The sequence below is a fragment of the Protopterus annectens genome, chromosome 3.part1 (genome assembly GCF_019279795.1).
Source record: "Protopterus annectens isolate FY-2018-M chromosome 3.part1, PAN1.0, whole genome shotgun sequence".
Lineage (NCBI taxonomy): Eukaryota > Metazoa > Chordata > Ceratodontiformes > Protopteridae > Protopterus > Protopterus annectens.
Genome location: NC_056732.1, coordinates 1,783,387,722 through 1,783,408,410, shown reverse-complemented (window position 1 = coordinate 1,783,408,410; position 20,689 = coordinate 1,783,387,722). Strand labels below are relative to the sequence as shown.

The 20,689-nt window shown below is 41.2% G+C and overlaps 1 protein-coding gene across 4 annotated transcripts in view; it reads left to right on the top strand.

Moving 5' to 3' along the window:
• The window catches only part of LOC122798669 (zinc finger protein 436-like), a 364,886-nt gene that overhangs the window by 263,527 nt on the left and 80,670 nt on the right, over window positions 1-20,689 (top strand). For all 4 annotated transcript variants that reach the window (XM_044067761.1, XM_044067762.1, XM_044067760.1 and 1 more), the window contains one exon: window positions 4,098-4,224. In XM_044067761.1, coding sequence (XP_043923696.1) covers window positions 4,098-4,224 — 127 coding nt within the window. The remainder of the gene's footprint in view (window positions 1-4,097; window positions 4,225-20,689) is intronic.

The window sequence follows — 20,689 nt, the reverse complement described above, 5'->3', positions numbered from 1 at the left end:
TCGATGACTGGCCTAAAGAAGGAAGAGTAGAGAGAGATGATGACCTCTTTCTTCCTGGATGCAAAACCCTTGGTAATAAGATGTGCCACATAGAAGGACTTTCTCACCACAGTGGCAGTGCGGTGGTCGAAGGAGATGTTGCTGTCAACCTGCATCCCTAGATTTCTTATAACACCTTCAGTGTTCAGTGGGCTCCCATCACTGTGGTAATTAGTGGGAACTGAGTTTTTCCCAAAGGGGATGATGACACATTTTTTGGCATTAGGTGGCTAACGTCACGGAACCCATGTCAATGGAAAATAGATGCATGACTGCTGAATCATACACCAATGGACTGTATGAAAACGTACATAAATGCATGGAACTAGCCATACCTAATAGAACCAAGACACTCTCCTCCAAAAAAAGGAAGCCAATCTGGTTGTCCCCTGCCATTAATAGACTCTACAATAGAAGGAACAAACTGTTGCAGAAAAAGTGAAGTCCCAAGACTGCAAAAACTCCCTTATTAGCCTCAACAAAAAGTTGAGATCCCTCATCAAAACCTCTAAAGCCAGCTATGAAGGCAGAATTGTGGCAGACACTAAAAACAATGACAAAGTCATCTATAGTTATATCAAGAATCTCCATGGAAATACCCAGGTTTTCTCTGAGTTACTGACAATGGTACCTCCTATTCTGAACCAACAGTTATTGCCAACATACTGGCCAACAGATTCAGTGCCAACTTTACCCCTCTCTCCCCCCATAAAGCACCAATCACAATACCGGAGGAATGCCAGGCACCCAGCATTACTGCAGCTCAGGTTATAGCTGCATTGTCCAAGGCCAAGAATATAGCTTCCATGGGACACGACAATATCCCTGGGTGTGTTCTACATGAATTACAAAGTGAACTGGCACCACATCTGAGTGCCCTGTTCAATCACAGCCTCACTTCAGGCTTTGTCCCTACCGAGTGGCGCACTGCTACAGTCATCTCTCTCCATAAAGGGGGAGCAGCTATAGACCCTGGGAATTATCGCCCCATTAGCCAGACAAATCTGATATGTAACGCTATGGAGCTCATCATTGTGGACCTAATTAACAATTATATAGGGAATCTCAAAACTCTAGATCCCTCTCAATTTGTTTTTTGAAAGGTAGATCATGCCTGCTCAACCTGGTTGACTTCTTTGAGTCAGTCCCCAGCGCTGTGGATGAGGGCAAGGCAGTTCATACAGCCTACCTCAATCTGGCCAAGGCCATTGATACCATTCACCACTCAGGAATTATTGATAAACTCACCAAACTAAGCATCAACCCCTATATCACTAGGTGGGTTGCAAATTAGCTCACAGATAGAACCCACAGTGTGAAAGTAGCAGACTCCAAGTCAGACTGCCCATGGGGATCACTCCTGGGTCCTCTCCTGTTTGGCATCTACTTCTCAGAAGTCCAGGCCCAACACAGAGGGACTCTGGCTGACCGAGTTCACAGAAGACTGCAAGCTATGAGCCATTGTTAACTACCCAAGTGATGTAAACATCCTACAGAAAGGCCTCACTGAGACCAATGACTGGTGTTGAAACCATGACCTTAAGCTTAATGCCAAAAAATATGTCATCATCCCCTTTGGGAAAAACTCAGTTTCCACTAATTACCACAGCGATGGGAGCCCACTGAACACTGGAGGCGTTATAAGAAATCTGGGGACGTAGGTTGACGGCAACATCTCCTTCAACCACCACACTGCCATTGTGGTGAGAAAGTCCTTCTATGTGGCACATCTTATTACCAAGGGTTTTGCATCCAGGAAGAAAGAGGTTATCATCTCTCTCTACTCTTCCCTCTTTAGGCCAGTCATCGAGTATAAAGCCCCATTTGGCATGTACCTCACTAGAGACATGCAATAGCTGAAAAGGCCACAAAAGTACCTCACAAAGAGGATCCTAGGCCTTAAACACATGTCCTACATGGACAGACTAAAAAAACTCCAGCTATTCTCTGTCTCATATTGTCTACTAAGAGGTGATCTCTGCTTGACTTACAAAGCCATGTCTGACCCAGCTCTGTTAGAAATGCCACATCTAAAGAAATCCCAATCCTTCCACACCACACGCTCCAGAGACCTCTACCTCATTACCATAATCAACAGAACATGATGGAGGGACAGGTTCATAACCCAGAGACTGCCCATGCTCTGGAATAAACTTCCCATACATGTCAAGCAGAGCACCTCACTGGCCCTCTTCAAGAGAAATCTTGATGAGTGGATGGGAAATAGAAAGTTAACCCCAGAGATCACTCCAGTGGCTGTACTTGATAGAGGCACTGGGAACCAACGTTGGGCGGCAAGATGCCAGGCCACTTCTACTGGCTAGGCTTGTAAAGGCTCCAGGGTCATTAGCCTAGTACAAACCTATGAACCATGGTAGACCATGGTAGAACATTAATTACAATTTACCAATTTCAGGTTTAACGCGAGTTGTAGAGATACAAACCATAACAGAATATATTTTAAGAGACATCACCTTAAAGCCAAAAAAACAAATAGTTAAGCATAAAACTATACACATACAGTTGCATGCAATAGTGAAATGTAGTTATGCAGACAAACATTCGTTTAAGTATGAGAACTCATTTTTATACCTCTCAACTGCACAGATTTTCACAGAATGTCCCGATTTTTACCTCATATTTTTGGTCCATTTTTCATAAAATTGTAGTTTTCTGGCAAATTAGTGGCAAATCATTAAAGACTGAAGTTAGAAAATAATGAGTTTCTGACTTTGTACCCTTCAGAAAATGCATGCTAATGCAAAACCTGTTACTCTATCAACTTTCTAAGTTTGTAAGAGTAATATTTAAAAATTGCCCCTATTTTGGGGGGTTTGCCCCCCTTTTATTGCTTTGTCCAGATTTCTTGTTCTAAGAGGTTGAAAGGTATGATATGTTATGTAAATACATTATAGGTTCATAGGTTCATAGCTCCTTGCTATAGGTTCATAAAGGTTGGGAGGGTGGCCTAATGGTTAAGGTGTTCGCCTTACAAACACAAGGTGCAAGGTTTGATTTTCACAAGGGATAATTGGCTAGGCTTAAAATGGCTCGCAAGGCCAGTTAGCTTAGTACGAACCTATGAACCTGTAGAGACACTCAGAACAAAGGTTGGGTGGCAGGATGCCAGGGTAATCCTATGGGCTAGGCTTGTAAAGGCTCCAGGGCCATTAGCCTAGTACACACCTATGAACCTATAACACTCTTTCAACTCCTTCACCAAAAAGGAACACGTGGTAAAGCAAACACTCCCACAGATCTAAACTATCAACAGGACAGATGTGAATGAGAGATGCTTAACCCAACATGTACCCTAGTTCTAGAATAGTATGTCCTTACAAGTCAAGCAGAGTATTTGCTTATTAACATTTAAAACAGGTCTGGATAGCTAGAGGGGTTTTCACAAAGTTTCACCAGGAATAAGTGGATAAAGTCTACTTAATGGAGGGGGGGGGCAGTGTTAGTTTTCAACAGGTACTTTGTGACTGTGATGTGGCTTTGCTTCCTGATGGTCTCTTTTGGCCATAAGCTTAGACACAACTAACGGACATGAATGGAGTGCTGTGTGCAGGGGCGTATATAGTTATAATGCATTGCAGTACTGAAGTACAATGAAGTATCTTCCGTTACTGTTCCAGTGCAGTTTGACAGATCCGTTAGTGCAACAGAATAAAGTACATTGCAGACATTCACTGCCTGTCTACGTGCAGTTAGTTATCTGCCAGTGCTATAAATAAATGTAATGTTTTATATAATTTAATGCTGTACTGTCTTGTACAACTGACCTTACTATGGTAGCAGTTCTGTCACATAACAGGAAAGAATTGAAGTAAGTGGTTGCCATGACTACTTATCTCCTTGTAAAATGGTCACCTTTAACCTGTCATGAACTGGGCTGAAATGAACATTTGAGTGATCCTTGCAAATAGCAACCATTTCATGCTTGTACAGTGAGCAGAGCAGTAATGTAGCTTGTAACCATCTTGGTGAAATATTTCAGCATTGTGTGCAACTAAAATGGAAACCAAGAACAGTTCAACACATTTATTTTATTTTAGGTACCAGAAATCTTTCAAGATGCTTCTAATGAATATTCAAGAAACGAGTGGAAAGTAATAACAAAAGAAGGGAAAGAGTTGTACAAGGAAGTGATAATAAAGAGCTGTGAAAATGTGGTGTCTGTAGGTAAGGGTGATCTACTTTATGTGTTATTTAAATGGATAACTGTAGTTACAGAGATAGCATTTGCATTTATTAAATGCACTAACTTTTAAACCTTACAAAAATGTTGTTTTGGCTGAAATGGTAATTTTGGAGATACTATTAGTCGAAGAAGTTTAACCAGGATTTTTGGAATTTACAGTAGTTTGTATACCAGTGTACACCACCTTCCAGAATATCGCATCCTACATACACTCCCAGAAAACTGCATGTTTCTGGACAGCATGCTAGTTCAGTACCAGACAACTCTGAAATAAAATGTTTAAGCAAATAAAAATAATTCAAATAACTAAGCATTCTGAAAACGTGCTATTTAACAAAATCTGTGGCTTAATGAAATAAAACAGTGATACATTTTATTTAAATTCTTCTCAAACATGCTTTCAACAGAGATTCTGAGATGACTAGAGGATTCATTTTCAGTACTGCTTACACTTGTTTTCAAAAAGGAGAAAATTCTCTGGGTGATATTTTGGTAGAAGAGTCATTCCCTGGTAGCTTCTGAATGTTTGCAGTGTTTTGCGAATTAACTTTTGTTAATTTGGAAATTATTGAGTTTAATTAAAGCTTGTCAAGTGAAAATGCACTTAATGACTATACCTGGACAAAGATGAGGTTTAGAAAGTAGTTGAATTTACTCAAGTTGTTGACTTAGACTGTAAATAAAATGATGATCATTGAGCAGATGACATTGCCTTCTAAGGGCCTTCCAGAAGAATTACAGGAGATTGTGACTGATAATGCAAGAAGGATTGATGAAATTTGTACTGAAATTGATAATTATATTGATATTGATTAAGCTAAAGTGAGAAAAACGTAGTTTGATGATGATTTGAGGTTGATTCTGGTGGCTGAAGTGAGAAAAGGATGTTTTTTCAATACCTTCATTTTAAAAGCATTGGTCTAATAGTCTAATGGTTAAAGAGCGAGAAGTGGCGATTGTAGATGCCTCAGATTTATGTGCGGTGGTTATTTGATGAGCTACAGAAAGAGAACTTGGTTTAAAATACAACTTATATATATATATATATATATATATATATATATATGTGTGTGTGTGTGTGTGTGTGTGTATGGAGTCTCCGTGGACTATGATGTTTGCAGATGACATTGTGATCTGTAGTGAGAGTAGAGAACAGGTGGAGGAGACCCTGGAGAGGTGGCAAGAAGTAAAACGTCATCAGCAGCAGCAGCTTTCAAACTAACACCTTCAAACCATAAATGCTCTTTCTCGCCACATTTAGAACACTCTGTTAAGCAACTTTTATTACTATGACCAAACTGACCACATTACGTTTTCATGCTGTATTTCTCAAGTCGCAGTAAGTATGCCCCTTTCATCAAATAATTTTACAACTGTTACAAATAATTCTGTATTTCCTGTTTAGTCAAATTGTTAGCTCTAAATTGTACAGTGTTTCCTTTTTACTAAAAGGAGGTGTAGTTCCTGCAAAAACAATCTTTCTATGGCAATACTTGCTTTGTTTGCAGTTTTTGCAAGAGGAAGCCAGTGGTTCAAAGCTTTCAAAAGTCAATTTACAAAAATGTTATTTTCCTAACTGTATGAGTGAACAAACATCTGTTGCCAAAAATCCCAATGATTTTATGAAAATATCTGTTGCAACGTAGTTGTCAAAAGGTTTGCCATTGTTTGACCCTCTTTATCCACAGGTGCTGCCGCTACTACATAACTAGTAGATAGTCAAAATTGTGCACCATTCATGAGAAGCCACACTCTGTTCTGCAGTCTTCAATCAACCAAAAGCTGATCTGTCTAAGCTGTCCCAGGATAGACCCTGCAATGTAGACATTTCTTCTTCTGAAATTAAATGGTTGAGCCCATCAGAGGGCAAACCACCTTCTGATAAAACGATTTCTTACATTTTTGGTGGATTCGCTTCACCTTGACACACTAAAACATATACCGACCTACTGCTTTGTCTTTCCCTCCATGATAGCACAAAAGAAGTAACAAAAGGGGCTCCTCTATCAAAAGAGTAGGTGCTTTTTATTTACACATATAACATTTCTCATAGATACAGTATGTACACACACATTCAGCCTTTTACTTTCTTTTCATTAAACAAAATGTCTGCCTATTTTTAGCTGTAACAAAAAATGTATCCTTTACAATACATCACTGATTGGTCATTACAATACATCACTGATTGGTCATTACAATGCATCACTGATTGGTCATTACAATACATCATTGATTGATCATTACAATACATCATTGATTGATCATTACAATACATCACTGATTGGTCATTCTTTATTAAACATAATTTCTCTAATTTTTTCATTCCCTTTTCTCAAAGTATCCAAAAAAATTCTGTCTTTGCATTATTTTCCTATGCCTGTCCATCATAGCCATGTTAAATTTCTCCACTTTTAAGTTCAGAAAGAAGTTTTCTTCACACATAAATTCCCCCACTTTTTTTACTCTAATGTTAATAAATCATGTTCAGCTGTTTCAATCTAATTACACAATTACATAATCTCTCTTTATAAGCCATGCTTCCATCTACTGCTAGGTTATTTAACAATTGGTCTCCATAAAAATCTTTATACATGTTCTTCGTCTCACATTGCTGCAGTCATAACCTGTGGGTAGTCCGCTGTCCTCGGTCGGCCCGAATACCAAAGTGTTAGGCTGGCGTCGGTCATGGTCGCTCAGATCTGACGTCAGTACGCAGTGGTACTAAAGCGCATGACTGACGCCATATCCTCAGTCTTTCTTGCCGCATGGTCCGAAGCAGAAGCAGCGTTTGCAAGTGCCGTTCGGCGTCCTTATAGCTTCTATAATGTAATTTTCTAATGGCTCCCATAGATTTACTGTTAAAATCTGTCTATAATGTTACTATACCATTCCTTTCTGTGCTTCGATACCTTGATATCAATTCTGCGTAAGAAAATCATATTTTGATACTCGTCCTGATCACTGCATCTAATATTTTATCACTTATCACTTTGTTCCATTTTTTCCAAATTGTATCATATCTTTCTTCAAATGTCTTTTCACACTTTACCATCTTTATTCTCAATTCTTCTTCTCAGACTTCTAAAATGGATTCTAAAATGTTGCACATACAATTCAATTTATGAATCCCAATCTCCCGTCTTTTCCTTTTAACTACAGAACCCTATTCTAATAGGGTTTAATCTTGTATCCCACATAATAAACACAATTTGTAGCACCTGTTTCTCCATCCTAGTTGACATCATGCACACATTTGCAAAGTATGTTGATCTACCCAGCACTACATAATTACACAGCTTTTTACAAGATAATTTAAATGTTTTCCAAAGCTTACTTATCTGCTTAATATCTCTGATAATTTACTGCCGCTGTTTTTTTTCTTCTCTTCTTCTTCAGCCAAGGTTATCCCTAACAAAGATATATCTGTTCGGACTATATCACCTAAACCTTAACTCTTTTCTATATTCAGCTACGACCCTAGTTTTCTACTATATCTTTTAATGCTGTTATCATTTCATCAATCCACATTCTATTCTTTGATGTCAGTATTTTATCATCAGCATATGACAAAAGTTAGGAATCGCTACCTTTCCCTGCATTTGATGTCCCCTTTGCTTTACTGTTTCTTCCGTTTGCCTAACCACAGCATTCCTTACCTAAGGAAATAATATGCTGCTGACTGAGTGCACGTGTCTGGCACCTCTCTTAGCACATATTAAGATGCTGTTCTCATATGTAAACCTTAATATGGGGAAAACAAAATTTGCCATATTCATCTACAGTAGCATACTGATGCTTGATGACTTGGGGGGGGGGGGGTTGTCTTTTTCCACTTGTGAGTGATACATTTCTTTGCTGCTAACAACATTAAGTAGGTTCATTTCACTTACATTCAGATTAAGGCAAGAAGCGAATCCAAGGAGAAACTCCTCCTTTGAGATGTTGATTGGAATGGACCATTACACCCGATGTATCTTGAAGTTGTGCAGTAAAGGATTTCAACTTCAAACAGCTCCAGAATATATATTTCCAGTCCTCTCCACAGTCCCCTAAGTGGCCAGACTTATAACACTAACAATATGGAGAAGAACCCTGATATATTCAACGTAATCTAGCACGTATATAAAAATACTTAAATTGCCACTGCCATCCAAATTACCTATACCTGTGGTACCTAGTGGCATACCTGGGAATCAGAATAAGCTATTGCCATTCATAAGCATCTGAATTAATAGCTAGTTCCCTGGGCCACATTTGCCTGTACTTATTGGTCAAATCCTTCCTCGTCCCAATGGGGATTTTATAGTAGCTAGTTTCCTGGGCCACATTCGCCTGTACTTATTGGTCACATGCTTCCTCGTCCCAATGGGGATTTTATAGTAGCTAGTTCCATGGGCCACATTCGCCTGTACTTATTGGTCACATGCTTCCTCGTCCCAATGGGGATTTTATAGTAGCTAGTTCCCTGGGCCACATTCGCCTGTACGTATTGGTCAAATCCTTCCTCATCCCAGTGGGGATATTATAGTAGCTAGTTCCCTGGGCCACATTCGCCTGTACTTATTGGTCACATGCTTCCTCTTCACAATTGGGATTTTATAGTAGCTAGTTCCTTGGGCCACATTCATCTGTACTTATTGGTCACATGCTTCCTCATCCCAATGAGGATTTTATAGTAGCTAGTTCCCTGGGCCACATTCGGCTGTACTTATTGGTCACATCCTTCCTCGTCCCAATGGGGGATTTTATAGTGGCTAATTCCCTGGGCCACATTCGGCTGTACTTATTGGTCACATGCTTCCTCGTCCCAATGGGGATTTTATAATAGCTAGTTCCCTGGGCCACATTCGCCTGTACTTATTTGTCACATGCTTCTTCATCCCAATGGGGATTTTATAGTAGCTAGTTCCCTGGGCCAGATTCGCCTGTACTTATTGGTCACATGCTTCTTCATCCCAACGGGGATTTTATAGTAGCTAGTTCCCTAGGTCACATTCGTCTGTACTTATTGGTCACATGCTTCCTCGTCTCAGTAGGGATTTTATAGTAGCTAGTTCCCTAGGCCACATTCGCCTGTACTTATTGCTCACATGTTTCCTTGTCGCAATGGGGATTTTATAGAAGCTAGTTCCTTGGGCCACATTCGTCTGTACTTATTGGTCACATGCTTCCTCATCCCAGTGAGGATTTTATAGTAGCTAGTTCCCTGGGCCACATTCACCTGTATTTATTGGTCACATCCTTCCTCGTCCCAATGGGGGATTTTATAGTGGCTAATTCCCTGGGCCACATTCGCCTGCACTTATTGGTCACATGCTTCCTCCTCCCAATGGGGATTTTATAGTAGTTAGTTCCCTGGGCCACATTCGCCTGTACTTATTGGTCACATGCTTCCTCGTCCCAGTGGGGATTTTATAGTAGCTAGTTCCCTGGGCCACATTCACCTGTACTTATTGGTCACGTCCTTACTCTTCCCAATGGGGATTTTATAGTCGCTAGTTCCCTGGGCCACATTCGCCTGTACTTATTGGTCACATGCTTCCTCGTCCCAGTGGGGATTTTATAGTAGCTAGTTCCCTGGGCCACATTCGCCTATACTTATTGGTTACATCCTTCCTCATCCCAATGGGGATTTTATAGTAGCTAGTTCCCTGGGCCACATTCGCCTGTACTTATTGGTGACATGCTTCCTCGTCCCAGTGGGGATTTTATAGTAGCTAGTTCCCTGGGCCACATTCGCCTATACTTATTGGTTACATCCTTTGTCATCCCAATGGGGATTTTATAGTAGCTAGTTCCCTGGGCCACATTCGCCTGTACTTATTCGTCACATGCTTCCTCGTCCCAATGGTGATTTTATAGTAGCTAGTTCCCTGGGCCACATTCGCCTGTACTTATTGGTCACATCCTTCCTCACCCCAATGGGGATTTTATAGTAGCTAGTTCCCTGGGCCACATTCGCCTGTACTTATTGGTCACATGCTTCCTTCTCCCAATGGGGATTTTATAGTAGCTAGTTCCCTGGGCTACATTCACCTATACTTATTGGTCACATGCTTCCTCGTCCCAGTGGGGATTTTATACTAGCTAGTTCCATGGGCCACATTCGCCTGTACTTATTGGTCACGTCCTTCCTCTTCCCAATGGGGATTTTATAGTAGCTAGTTCCCTGGGCCACATTCACCTGTACTTATTGGTCACATGCTTCCTCGTCCCAGTGGGGATTTTATAGTAGCTAGTTCCCTGGGCCACATTCGCCTATACTTATTGGTTACATCCTTTGTCATCCCAATGGGGATTTTATAGTAGCTAGTTCCCTGGGCCACATTCACCTGTACTTATTGGTCACACCCTTCCTCGTCCCAATGGGGATTTTATAGTAGCTAGTTCCCTGAGCCACATTCGCCTGTACTTATTGGTCACATCCTTCCTCATCCCAATGGGGATTTTATAGTAGCTAGTTCCCTGGGCCACATTCGCCTGTACTTATTGGTCACATCCTTCCTCATCCCAATGGGGATTTTATGTATTTTGGCGGCTAGGTTACTCCTTAGTGAACTGTTTGTGATGGGGATTTTATATATTTTGGCTGCTAGGTTACTCCTTAGTGGACTGTTTGTGATGGGGATTTTATACATTTTGGCGGCTAGGTTACTCCTTAGTGAACTGTTTGTTATGCGTGTTTGTACTATCCATTTCATCTACAACAGCCTGTGTACTTTATCTACTGTGCACACCTTGTTACTGGACCCTGTTTCCATTAAACTGCCAAAAAGAGAAGCATACCTTTCTTGAAAAATAGTGTATTTCCCAAAAAGTATGCATAATTTGCCATCTGGGGAATCTACCCGTAGCTGTTCCCAGTAGAGTAAATCCCAGCATTTCTTCAATTTTCTATTAATAGAGGTTTCCGAAATATCACAAAAAGCTCCCATGTCCGTTAGCAACAGATCCCTAATCTAGGAGCAAGTAATAGTTATTTTAAAAAAATGTATATACTGCTTGTATTAGGGAAGATGCTAATCGTGATGGAGTTCTTAAGGCTTCTTCCTTTTGCTGATCGAGACTATTAAAAAGATGAGTGATCTATCAGTAATAATATTTTAATAGTATTATCTTCAGTTTTGCTGGCCTCTGCAAACCCCATCTGCTCAAAATTAACTAATTTGAGGAGGATTTTTGATAATCTACTTGCAAGTGAACCCAGATATTTTGTAGTCATGATTCAAGTTCAAAATGGGCCTGTATGATGCTGATAAATTAGGGTGTTTCTCTTAACTTGCATCTAATGTAATAATACCTGTTTTACTTAAGTGAACAGAGGAATATTTCCATGCAGGATTCCATTAGCCAGAGGAAAGAAAGCTTGAATGAACCTGCTGTAATGCCTTTCAATATATCTCAATCAGGATTGAACTTATACCTCGTGTCATTGAAAGCATTATATAGCACACTTCCTGCTCTGTTACTAGAGAGGAATTTTTTCTAGCAGGTTGTCTGGGGTTTTTTTTCTCTACATAAGACTGCAAAATATCTGGTCAATACTACTGCGATATCTTGGGGTATGTTATAGTCCAACATTGAGACAGGATCCTTCATCCTACCAACAAACCTTGCTGCCTCTTGTTTTTTTTTTCCTAAATATTTTTTTTTAAGTATTATAAATAAATAACAAAGAATGCCATAACAATGTGTATCTTGCTGCCTCTTGTTGAATTCAAAATACTTTCCTAGCTTGTCTCTGAGTTCCTGAATTTTATCAGTTTCTCCACGTTTTTTTACCAGCAATTTTAACAATTCCCTCTGGAGACTGGCTAGATTTGCCTTCCTAGTATTCAAGATTTCTCTTGTGTATTGCCTTAAGATGTTTGCTAAGTGGGTATTAAAACCATTCCACCTCACTCCATAGGTTCTGGTTCAAAGGTCTACCTGTACCCTCCAGCTGACAAAACTAAATCTATATGCACTATCCCACTGGCATACCCTTCCCCAGTCAATTCTCACCACATGAGAATATACAAGAAAGTGAATATCCAAACATGCTCAACAGCGAGCACTACAGTTCCAAAAGTATGTTGAGGTAAATAAAACTGATACCATGCCACATGTTAACATTATCAACAAGCTACATGCACTGTAACCAGATCCCTATGTAGTTAGATTGGGGTCTATATTAGATATTCGAATGTTTAAAAGTTCGAATTACTGAAGATCGAACTTTTAAAAGTTCGAATTGTTATAAAATTATTTTAAAAAAAAAGAAAAACTAAAGGGTGTATAAAGGGGGGGCAAGCTCCCCTGCACCCCCCACACTTCCCCTACTCAAGTATACCAACTCCGAGATTGCACTACACTGAAGGAAATGGAAATCTTCCATTTCCGCGCTGTAGTGCATTGAAGTGCGATCTCGGAGTTGGTATATTTAAGTAGCTGGGGGTGTGCCCCCCTGCTTACACCCTTTAGTTTTTCTTTTTTTTTTAAATAATTTTAAAACAATTCGAACTTTTAAAAGTTCTATCACTAAAGTTTGATCTTTAGTGATTCAAAGTTTTAAACGTTCGAATATCTGTTATATAGCCGTTAGATGGATAGCCAGTTTGCTGAGGGACAGAATCCATACTGTGAGGGTTGCAGGCATGTCCTCAGGCAGCATGAAAGTAACCACTTGGATACCACAAGGATCCATACTAGGACCTCTGCTATTCTTCATTCACTACCCTGATTTCCAAATCAAAATTGGGGAACTCTAGTTGAAGTTTGCACATGGCTATAAAGTGGCTTTTGCATTTAAATCCCCTTCTAATATACAGAAGCTACAAAGTTTCTCTTTCTCTCTCTCTCTCTCTTTATATCTATATTATCATCATCATCATCATCATCAGCCCCCCTTTTCCCATTTTTCTACATGGGGTAGGGGTATCGTGTTAACTGTCACCATCTCTCTTGATTCAGTGTCACACTCCTGCCTTCTTCAACACTCATGCCTGACTGTCGCAGATCTTCTTTCACACAATCCTGCTGGATGTCCTCCCTTCCTCTTACCTTATTCCTGTCTGTCCCAAATCTTCCTCACCAGATTGTCTTCTGCTTTTCTACACATGTGCCCAAACCACCGTAATCTGTTCTCTTTGATCTTTCCTGCAATTGGAGCTACTTTGGCTTCTACTCTTATGTCCTCACTTCTTCGTCTGTCCCACAGTGTACATCCTACCACCTTTCTCAGGCACTTCATCTCCATCACCTCTAGCTTCTTCATCTGCTCTGCCTTCACTGCCCAGGTTTCTGTACCATACAGTAGTACTGGTCACACCACTGTCTTGTACATGTTACTTTTCAGCTTCTTTGGCAGTCTTTTGTCATAAACTACACCTGATAATCTATGCCAGTTGGCTGCAGCCCCTCTGATTCTAGCTTTGACCTCTTCATTCAGACTTCCCTTCTCCTCAACTACCCTCCCAGATACTTGAAGCTGTTTACCTGTCCCACTATCTTCCCTTCTATCTCTATTCTCAGCTTCCTCTGATTTCCCCAATTTGCTGCCATTACCGCCATCTTATCTGTGCTTAGTTTCATGCCATGTGCCTTCAGATTTGCATTCCATTCTCCTATCCTTTGCTGAAGTTCTAGCTCAGAGTCTGCCTGTACTGCCACATCGTCCGCATACAGCAGCTTTGTTGATCCATCCCCACCAGCCTGTTTGCTGATGTAGTCCATTACCAGTATGAACAGCAGTGGGCTCAGAGCTGAACCCTGATGTACACCCACACCCACTGTGAACCCATCTGTGAGGCCGAACACCATCCATACTTGAGTCATTGGGCCCTTGTACATAGCCTGCACTAATTCTACCAATGTTTCTGGGACTTCAAACCACCACAGTACTGCCCAGATCAGCTTTCTTGGGACCTTGTCATACGCTTTCTCCAAATCTAGGAATGCCCAGTTGGAATCTCTCCTCATCTCTGGCTTCTTCTCAAGTATCTGTCTCAGTGAAAACATCAGGTCAGTTGTACTGCATCCTGATCTGAATCCAGACTGCTCATCTCCCAGCTTACCGTCTACTGCACTGCATATCTGTTTATCAGTCACCCTCTCCAGAACTTTCATGCACTGTGATAGGAGTTTGACGCCTCTGTACTACCCACAGTTGTGGATGTCCCCTTTCTTCTTGTACACTGGCACGAGTATGCTTATTCTCCTATCATCTGGGATAAGCCTTTGTCTCCACACTGCTATTAGTACCCTCAGGAGCCATTTCTCCCCTATTTCACCCAGCATCTTTATCATATCTGCTGTAAATCATCTGAGCCTGCTGCTTTCCCTGACTTCATCTTCCTTAGTACTGTTCTTACTTCTTCTAGGGTGGGCTCCTCTTCTTCTCTCATCGTAGGCTGTTTCTGGGGCAGTACAGCTTCTGTGGGGTTTTCTTCATTCAGAAGCTGCTGGAAATACTCCTTCCATCTGCCTCTGATGTCCTCTGGACTAGTGAGCAGGTTGTTGCTGGCATCCCTTATGAAGGGTGTCTGACTATCTTCTTTATCTTTCTGTCTTTGCCTTGCAACCTGATATAGTTTCTTTGTGCCCCTTACTGAGTCACTTTCCAGACGTTGGTGCAGTGCCTCTGATGCCCTATTCTTTGCTATTGCAACTTCTACCTTAGCTTCTTTTTTAGCTAACCAGTAGTCCTTCCTAGCCTGGTCAGTCTTTTCTATCTCCCACGTCTTCCTGCACTCCTTCTTTCTTTTGATGACTTCCTGGACCTCTGCATTCCACTACCAGCTTTCCTTATGTACCTTATTTCCATACCTGGCTCGGGCACATATCTTTTCTGTAGTCTTAACACATGCTGTTTTTAAGCACTGCCATTCTTCTTCAACTCCACCTATTTCCTCCTCTTCTTGGGGTGCTAGAGCCCCGAGTAATTCCTTGAACTGTTGCTACAAAGTGAGCAGAGATATGTAACTAGCTGGTGCTCTGAAAATCATCTGAAACTGCTGAAAAATGCAATATTGTTGCATATAGCAAAAACTCCCCACTTCAAAATGATGATGCTGTAAGAGACCTTAAAATATGGGTAGATCAATCCCACATATTTGTCCACCATGTTGTAACATTGGTCAGGAAATCCTGTCTGGCACAGCTGATCACAAAGAGTATAGAATCAAACGAGTCCTTAGTCCTCTATACTCTGCACCAATGAGGCCAGTCACTGAATCCAGTATCCCCTTTGGACTGTATTAACCTCTGTCTTGATTGTATTGCCCAGTGCATGATTCTAAAACCCCATTTTTGCTGTTAAGAAAAAATTATTTTTTATCTGTAAATTTTTTGTAATTTTTGTAACTTTAATGCAGCTTTTCTCCCCAGACCTCCACTGAAAATGGGCCTGAGTTCCCAGCTGGACTATCCCAGTAAACAAAAAGGAAATAAATAAATAATAATACATCATGTATTTTACTAAAGATGTCAAGCAGTTGTTAGAGAGAATCCAAAGCCTACTGACAAAAAAACGATTATGGCCCTGAAGGACTTGAGCCACCAAGAGCAGGTGTAGGCCTTCTCCTTGTGCTCAGTGTCCTGTAGACTCCTTAGGGGTAGTTATTGCCTTGCCTTCCTTTAGGGATCCTGCAGCCCAACACCTTTTATTTCTCCAAAAATCAAGCAGTCCAGCAAGCACTAAAACGAGAGATCTGAATCTGCTTCAGCAAACAGATTTGTCACACAACTACCCCTTTTCTGGAATAAACACAGTGGGCGATGCAGTGGTGCAGCAATTAGCATTGTCACCTCACAGTAAGAGGTTCTCAGGTTCTATTTTCAGCTGAGGTGCCTTCTATGAGGAGTCTGCATATTCTTCCTGCGTTTGCATGAGTTTCCTCTTGGTGGTCCAGTTTCCTCCTACATGTCAAAGACATGTATCTGGAGTGTTTCTCCCTGGGCCTCCGCTGAAAATGGTGTCTGTTTCAGTCAGACTTTCCCAGTAAAAATGTTAAATAAGTAAAGTAAATAAATAAACTGCCTCTCCAGGACAAGCAATGGGAAAAAGAAGGGATTAGACAATTGGATGAGTATTCACAAATTCACCGCTGATTTGTCAAACTGAGACAGTAAATACAGAGGCAGTGAAGCCATTAAAATATATTTTCAAAAGGCTATATCTTTACCCCCGTTGAAATTTTTTTATGAAATTCTCAAGTAAAAATAGGATATTCTGCTACAAATCACTCCCAAGTTTACAATCTAACCTCAGCATTTCTAGAACAGAATACCCCAGAATATGACCCCATGGCTTTAACCCATTGAAAGAGGCCATTACCCTCTTCTGCCTTTTGAGCAGAAGTTCAAAGTAACAATCCAGATGGAAACAGGGTGTATTGTAAAATGTCAGCCTGTGTAGCAGTGAACACCTCCAAGCAAGGGCCTGTGTTCATTGTTTAGATCCCTGTTGTAGTAATCCTGACTACTTGGACTACTGCTGTAGAAGGCCTACATTTCCAGTCTGATTTCCAGAGTTCAGTACCCTTCTCCCTTAGGTGAGGTGAATGTCCTCCATTCTGGAATGTCAGAACTTCTCCAGTATAAAACTGGCATCACAGTGTTGGCAGCCATATTATAACATGGTGCTGTCTGCTCAGGACAGATAAGTACCACACTAGGGAATCTTCATATCTTCTTAACTGTCTGTATTTTACGGTCTTTGAGTATGGTTTGTGCTTAGCTGTTTGGAAATGCATTAGTGTATGTCAGGACCTATGAAACATATGTAGAGTCCCCACAAAGAATTACACAGTCATTGCACTGTCTGTTTAGGCTGAGATCATCATGTCTAGGTCTTCAGGGCCTTTCAAGGATTATCATAGGTTCGTAGGTGTTTAGTAGGCTAACGACCACAGGTGCCTTTTTAAGTATAGCCCTACATCCCAAATCTCTGCCAAGTTCTGATACCCTTGATAAGTGTAAGTATGGGCCTGGGAGATGAACCATTTACAGGTTACCTGTTTGCATCAGAGACATAGGTGCTAAACCAGGGATGAATTTCCGGTTTCACATCCAATTGTCCAAGTTGCACTTGAATTGGATTAGGGAGGAACTTTGCTTCACATGGATGGGAAGCCTGTTCCATAGACTGGGTAGGCTTTGAGATACATACCTATCTCTCCAGCAGGTCCTGTTTATATCACAGGCAAGGTTTAAGTCTTTAGAACAGGTAATTCTGGTACTGTTTGTTTTGTGGATATGCAGGAAGTCCATCAGAGTGGGGTCTGACAATGCCCTGTATGCCAGGCATAGATCTTCCCTCAAAAGGCTGTAAGAGACAGAATATAGGGACTGGGCCTTGAGGTGGTCTGCATATGACGTATTACTTACGCTTTGTATTCTTTTAATGAGGAAACTCTGTGGATGTTCCAGTTGTTGGATATGCCTTTTTAGGTACATACCAAAGGGGCATTGTACTCAATGATAGGTCTGATGAATGCCAAATACAGTGGAACAATGACTTCCTTGGACTTAGATGCCATACCTTTGTTTATAAGTTGTGCAACATAGAATAATTTCCTCACCACTGTAGATACATGATTAGCTCCAAAAACATCTGAGTAGGTAGAATTCCTTACTAAACTACCTGGACAGGAAAGACATTTGAGGCTTTCACTCAGTCCTTGGGTTCACCTTTGGCTTTTGATGTACTTCCTAAAAGAAGCTTTTTTTTTGGAAGAAGAAGCCATAGAAGGATGCATGTGATTTTACTTCAGCATTCAACTTTCTGTCATGGCTGATGGGTATAGGCCGAAGTGTGGTGCCTTTGCAGTCTCCAGACAATACAGATGGCTTTTCTGAGGCCTCTGATGAAACCCCCTTTGAAAGCTGCCACATCAAAAAAACAAAGAATACCCATGAAGCTGAAGACTTTGTTAATTTCCTGACTGGACATCATTTCACGAGCATCCATTGCAAAGTATAGTTCATGCTTTCTGAAGAAGAGGACAGGCTAACTACTATCCTCATTAAAGAGAACATCATTAGCCTTGAGGTGGAAGCCTCTTAATCCCATGCAAATCCTGGATTTCAAGGAAAATATCCTTCCTAAGAGGACCCAAATGTTAAAACATAAATGGGCGTGCCTACGCTCCCTGCAGGTGTCTGGATAACAGGGTTCGGGTGAGCCTATTTCTCTGTTCAGGAACTAAGCTCCCTGCAGGTGTCTGGATAACAGGCTTTGGGTGAGCCTTTCCCCCTATTCTATTTCCAAACTATCCCTGAACAGAGGAACACTTGGCTCAAGTGTTTTGTAAGCTTTACAATGAATGTGGCCAGCTGCATCTATTTTTGTGTCTGGAGGAATGTAACAAAAGAAAGCGAGAATTTTCTGCAAAAGGAAGTTTCCCATGGCAAGAAGCTTTGGATTATTCTTTCCAATGCCTTCACATTAGATTATGATACAGACCCTGAAGACAAGTTCTTCTATGTCTCCGTCTCTCAAAGAAATCTTATCTGTAGTGTAGTGACTCTTATTAGAATGAAAGAGCATTTCAAATGTGAGGCAAAGAAGTTGCCAGAGTTGATGAAAAGATACTGAGTTATTGAGCCTGGATACCCATAAACCTTTCACTATTCCTCTTTTTTTTGGGAGGGGGTGGGGGGGATCTAGAAGATGCCTTCCTTGTTCCTTGTAGCCTTCAAGGAACCAACTGTTTAACCAGATTTTGTATGGTCCAATAGTTCCTAAATACCTTTACAAAAATACTGTGGCAGAGCCTGCTGTAGGGTCTGTGGATCCAGAGATGGGTCCAAATAGGTTCCTGCTACCAGTACCCTTCTGGATGATAAGGAATACAGAGTGCTAAAATTATTTGGGAAGAAGGTCTGTACAGTTGACATTCTGTCCATCATCAGTGTTAATTTTCAGAACTGCATGACAAGAAACCAAATTGCTATCCTAGACCAAATGAGAGGTGTCTGATGTGGACCTGAGAACATAACTAACAGACCTCACCAAGACAGCTCATCAGTCTTCATATCTGACGGTTCCATTTTCAGTATTAATGGTGTGGACGTTAAATTAAATAAGAAATGTACTTCTCAAACAGAAAAGGTTGTTTATTGTGCTTTTTGCATGTTCTGCCCTGTATTTTATATAGGCAAGACCGAAAGGAAACTGAAATGTCAGATCTATGAACACCTGAGAGATATCAGGTTGAAAAATGATACCAGTGTATTAGCCAAGCACTGTAGTGAGTTTAATGGTAATTTTTTTTTAAGTTCACTGTTATTGAGGTTTTAGATGTAGATGTGGGGGAGGGGGGCCTTGGACCTAACAGCTTAAAAGACAAGAGGCCTTATGGCAATTGAGAGTTAATGACACACAATGGCCTGGAATTAATAGGTTCATAGGTTCATAGGTTCATACTAGTCTATCTGCCCAAGGGCATTTATAAGCCTAGCCCATAGTTATGTGGCTTTCACCACCCCTTTAGTTTGAATAAAACTATGCCTATTATTTTGCTGTGCCTCTGTCAAGCAGTGACACTGAAGTAATCCCTGGGGTATATCTGCGATCTCCCATCCATTGGTCAAGATTCCTCTTGAACAAGGCCAGCGAGGTGCTCTGCCTCACATGTACCGGGATTTTGTTCCACAGCATAGGGAGTCTCTGGGTGATGAATTTGTCCCTCCAGCACGTTCTATTAATAACCGTGTCAAGGTTTAAGTCTCCGCCTTGTGGTTCTGAGGGATCTAGATTTTTGAGGTGAAGCATATTCATCAAATCTGGGTTTGACATGGCCTTATATGTCAGGCACAGGTCACCTCTGAGCAAGCGGTATGAGACTGAATAGAGCTGGAGTTCTTTCAGTTGGGCAGCATAAGACATATTTTTGAGACCCTTTATCCTTTTGGTGAGGAACTTTTGGGGCCTTTCCAGCTGCTGCAGGTGTCGGGTCAGATACATTCCGAATGGGGCATTGTACTCAATCATAGGTCTAATGAGTGATGAGTACAGGGGGATGATGACCTCCCTTGATCTAGATGTGAATCCCATCATGATCAGGTGGGCAATGTAGAAGGTTTTCCTAACTACTTTAGCAACATGAGTGTCAAACGAATGGCTACTGTCAACCTGGGTCCCCAGATCCCTGATGACTTCTTCTGTGCTCAGTGGATTGCCACCTATATGGTAGCTAGGGGTAACCTTGTTTTTCCCGAAGGGTATGACTATGCATTTCTTGGCGCTTAACTTTAGGCCATGGCTCTGCCACCAGTTATCCGGTTCTGTCAGGCCCTTCTGAAGGATATCTGTGTCAGATGTGTTTTCGACTATGGCGCCTAGTTTGCAGTCATCTGCAAACTTTGTCAGTCATAACCCTCCTGTGTTTGCTTGTACTTCAGAAAAGTAGATGCCGAACAAGAGTGGACCCAGGACTGAGCCCTGTGGGACACCACTTGTGA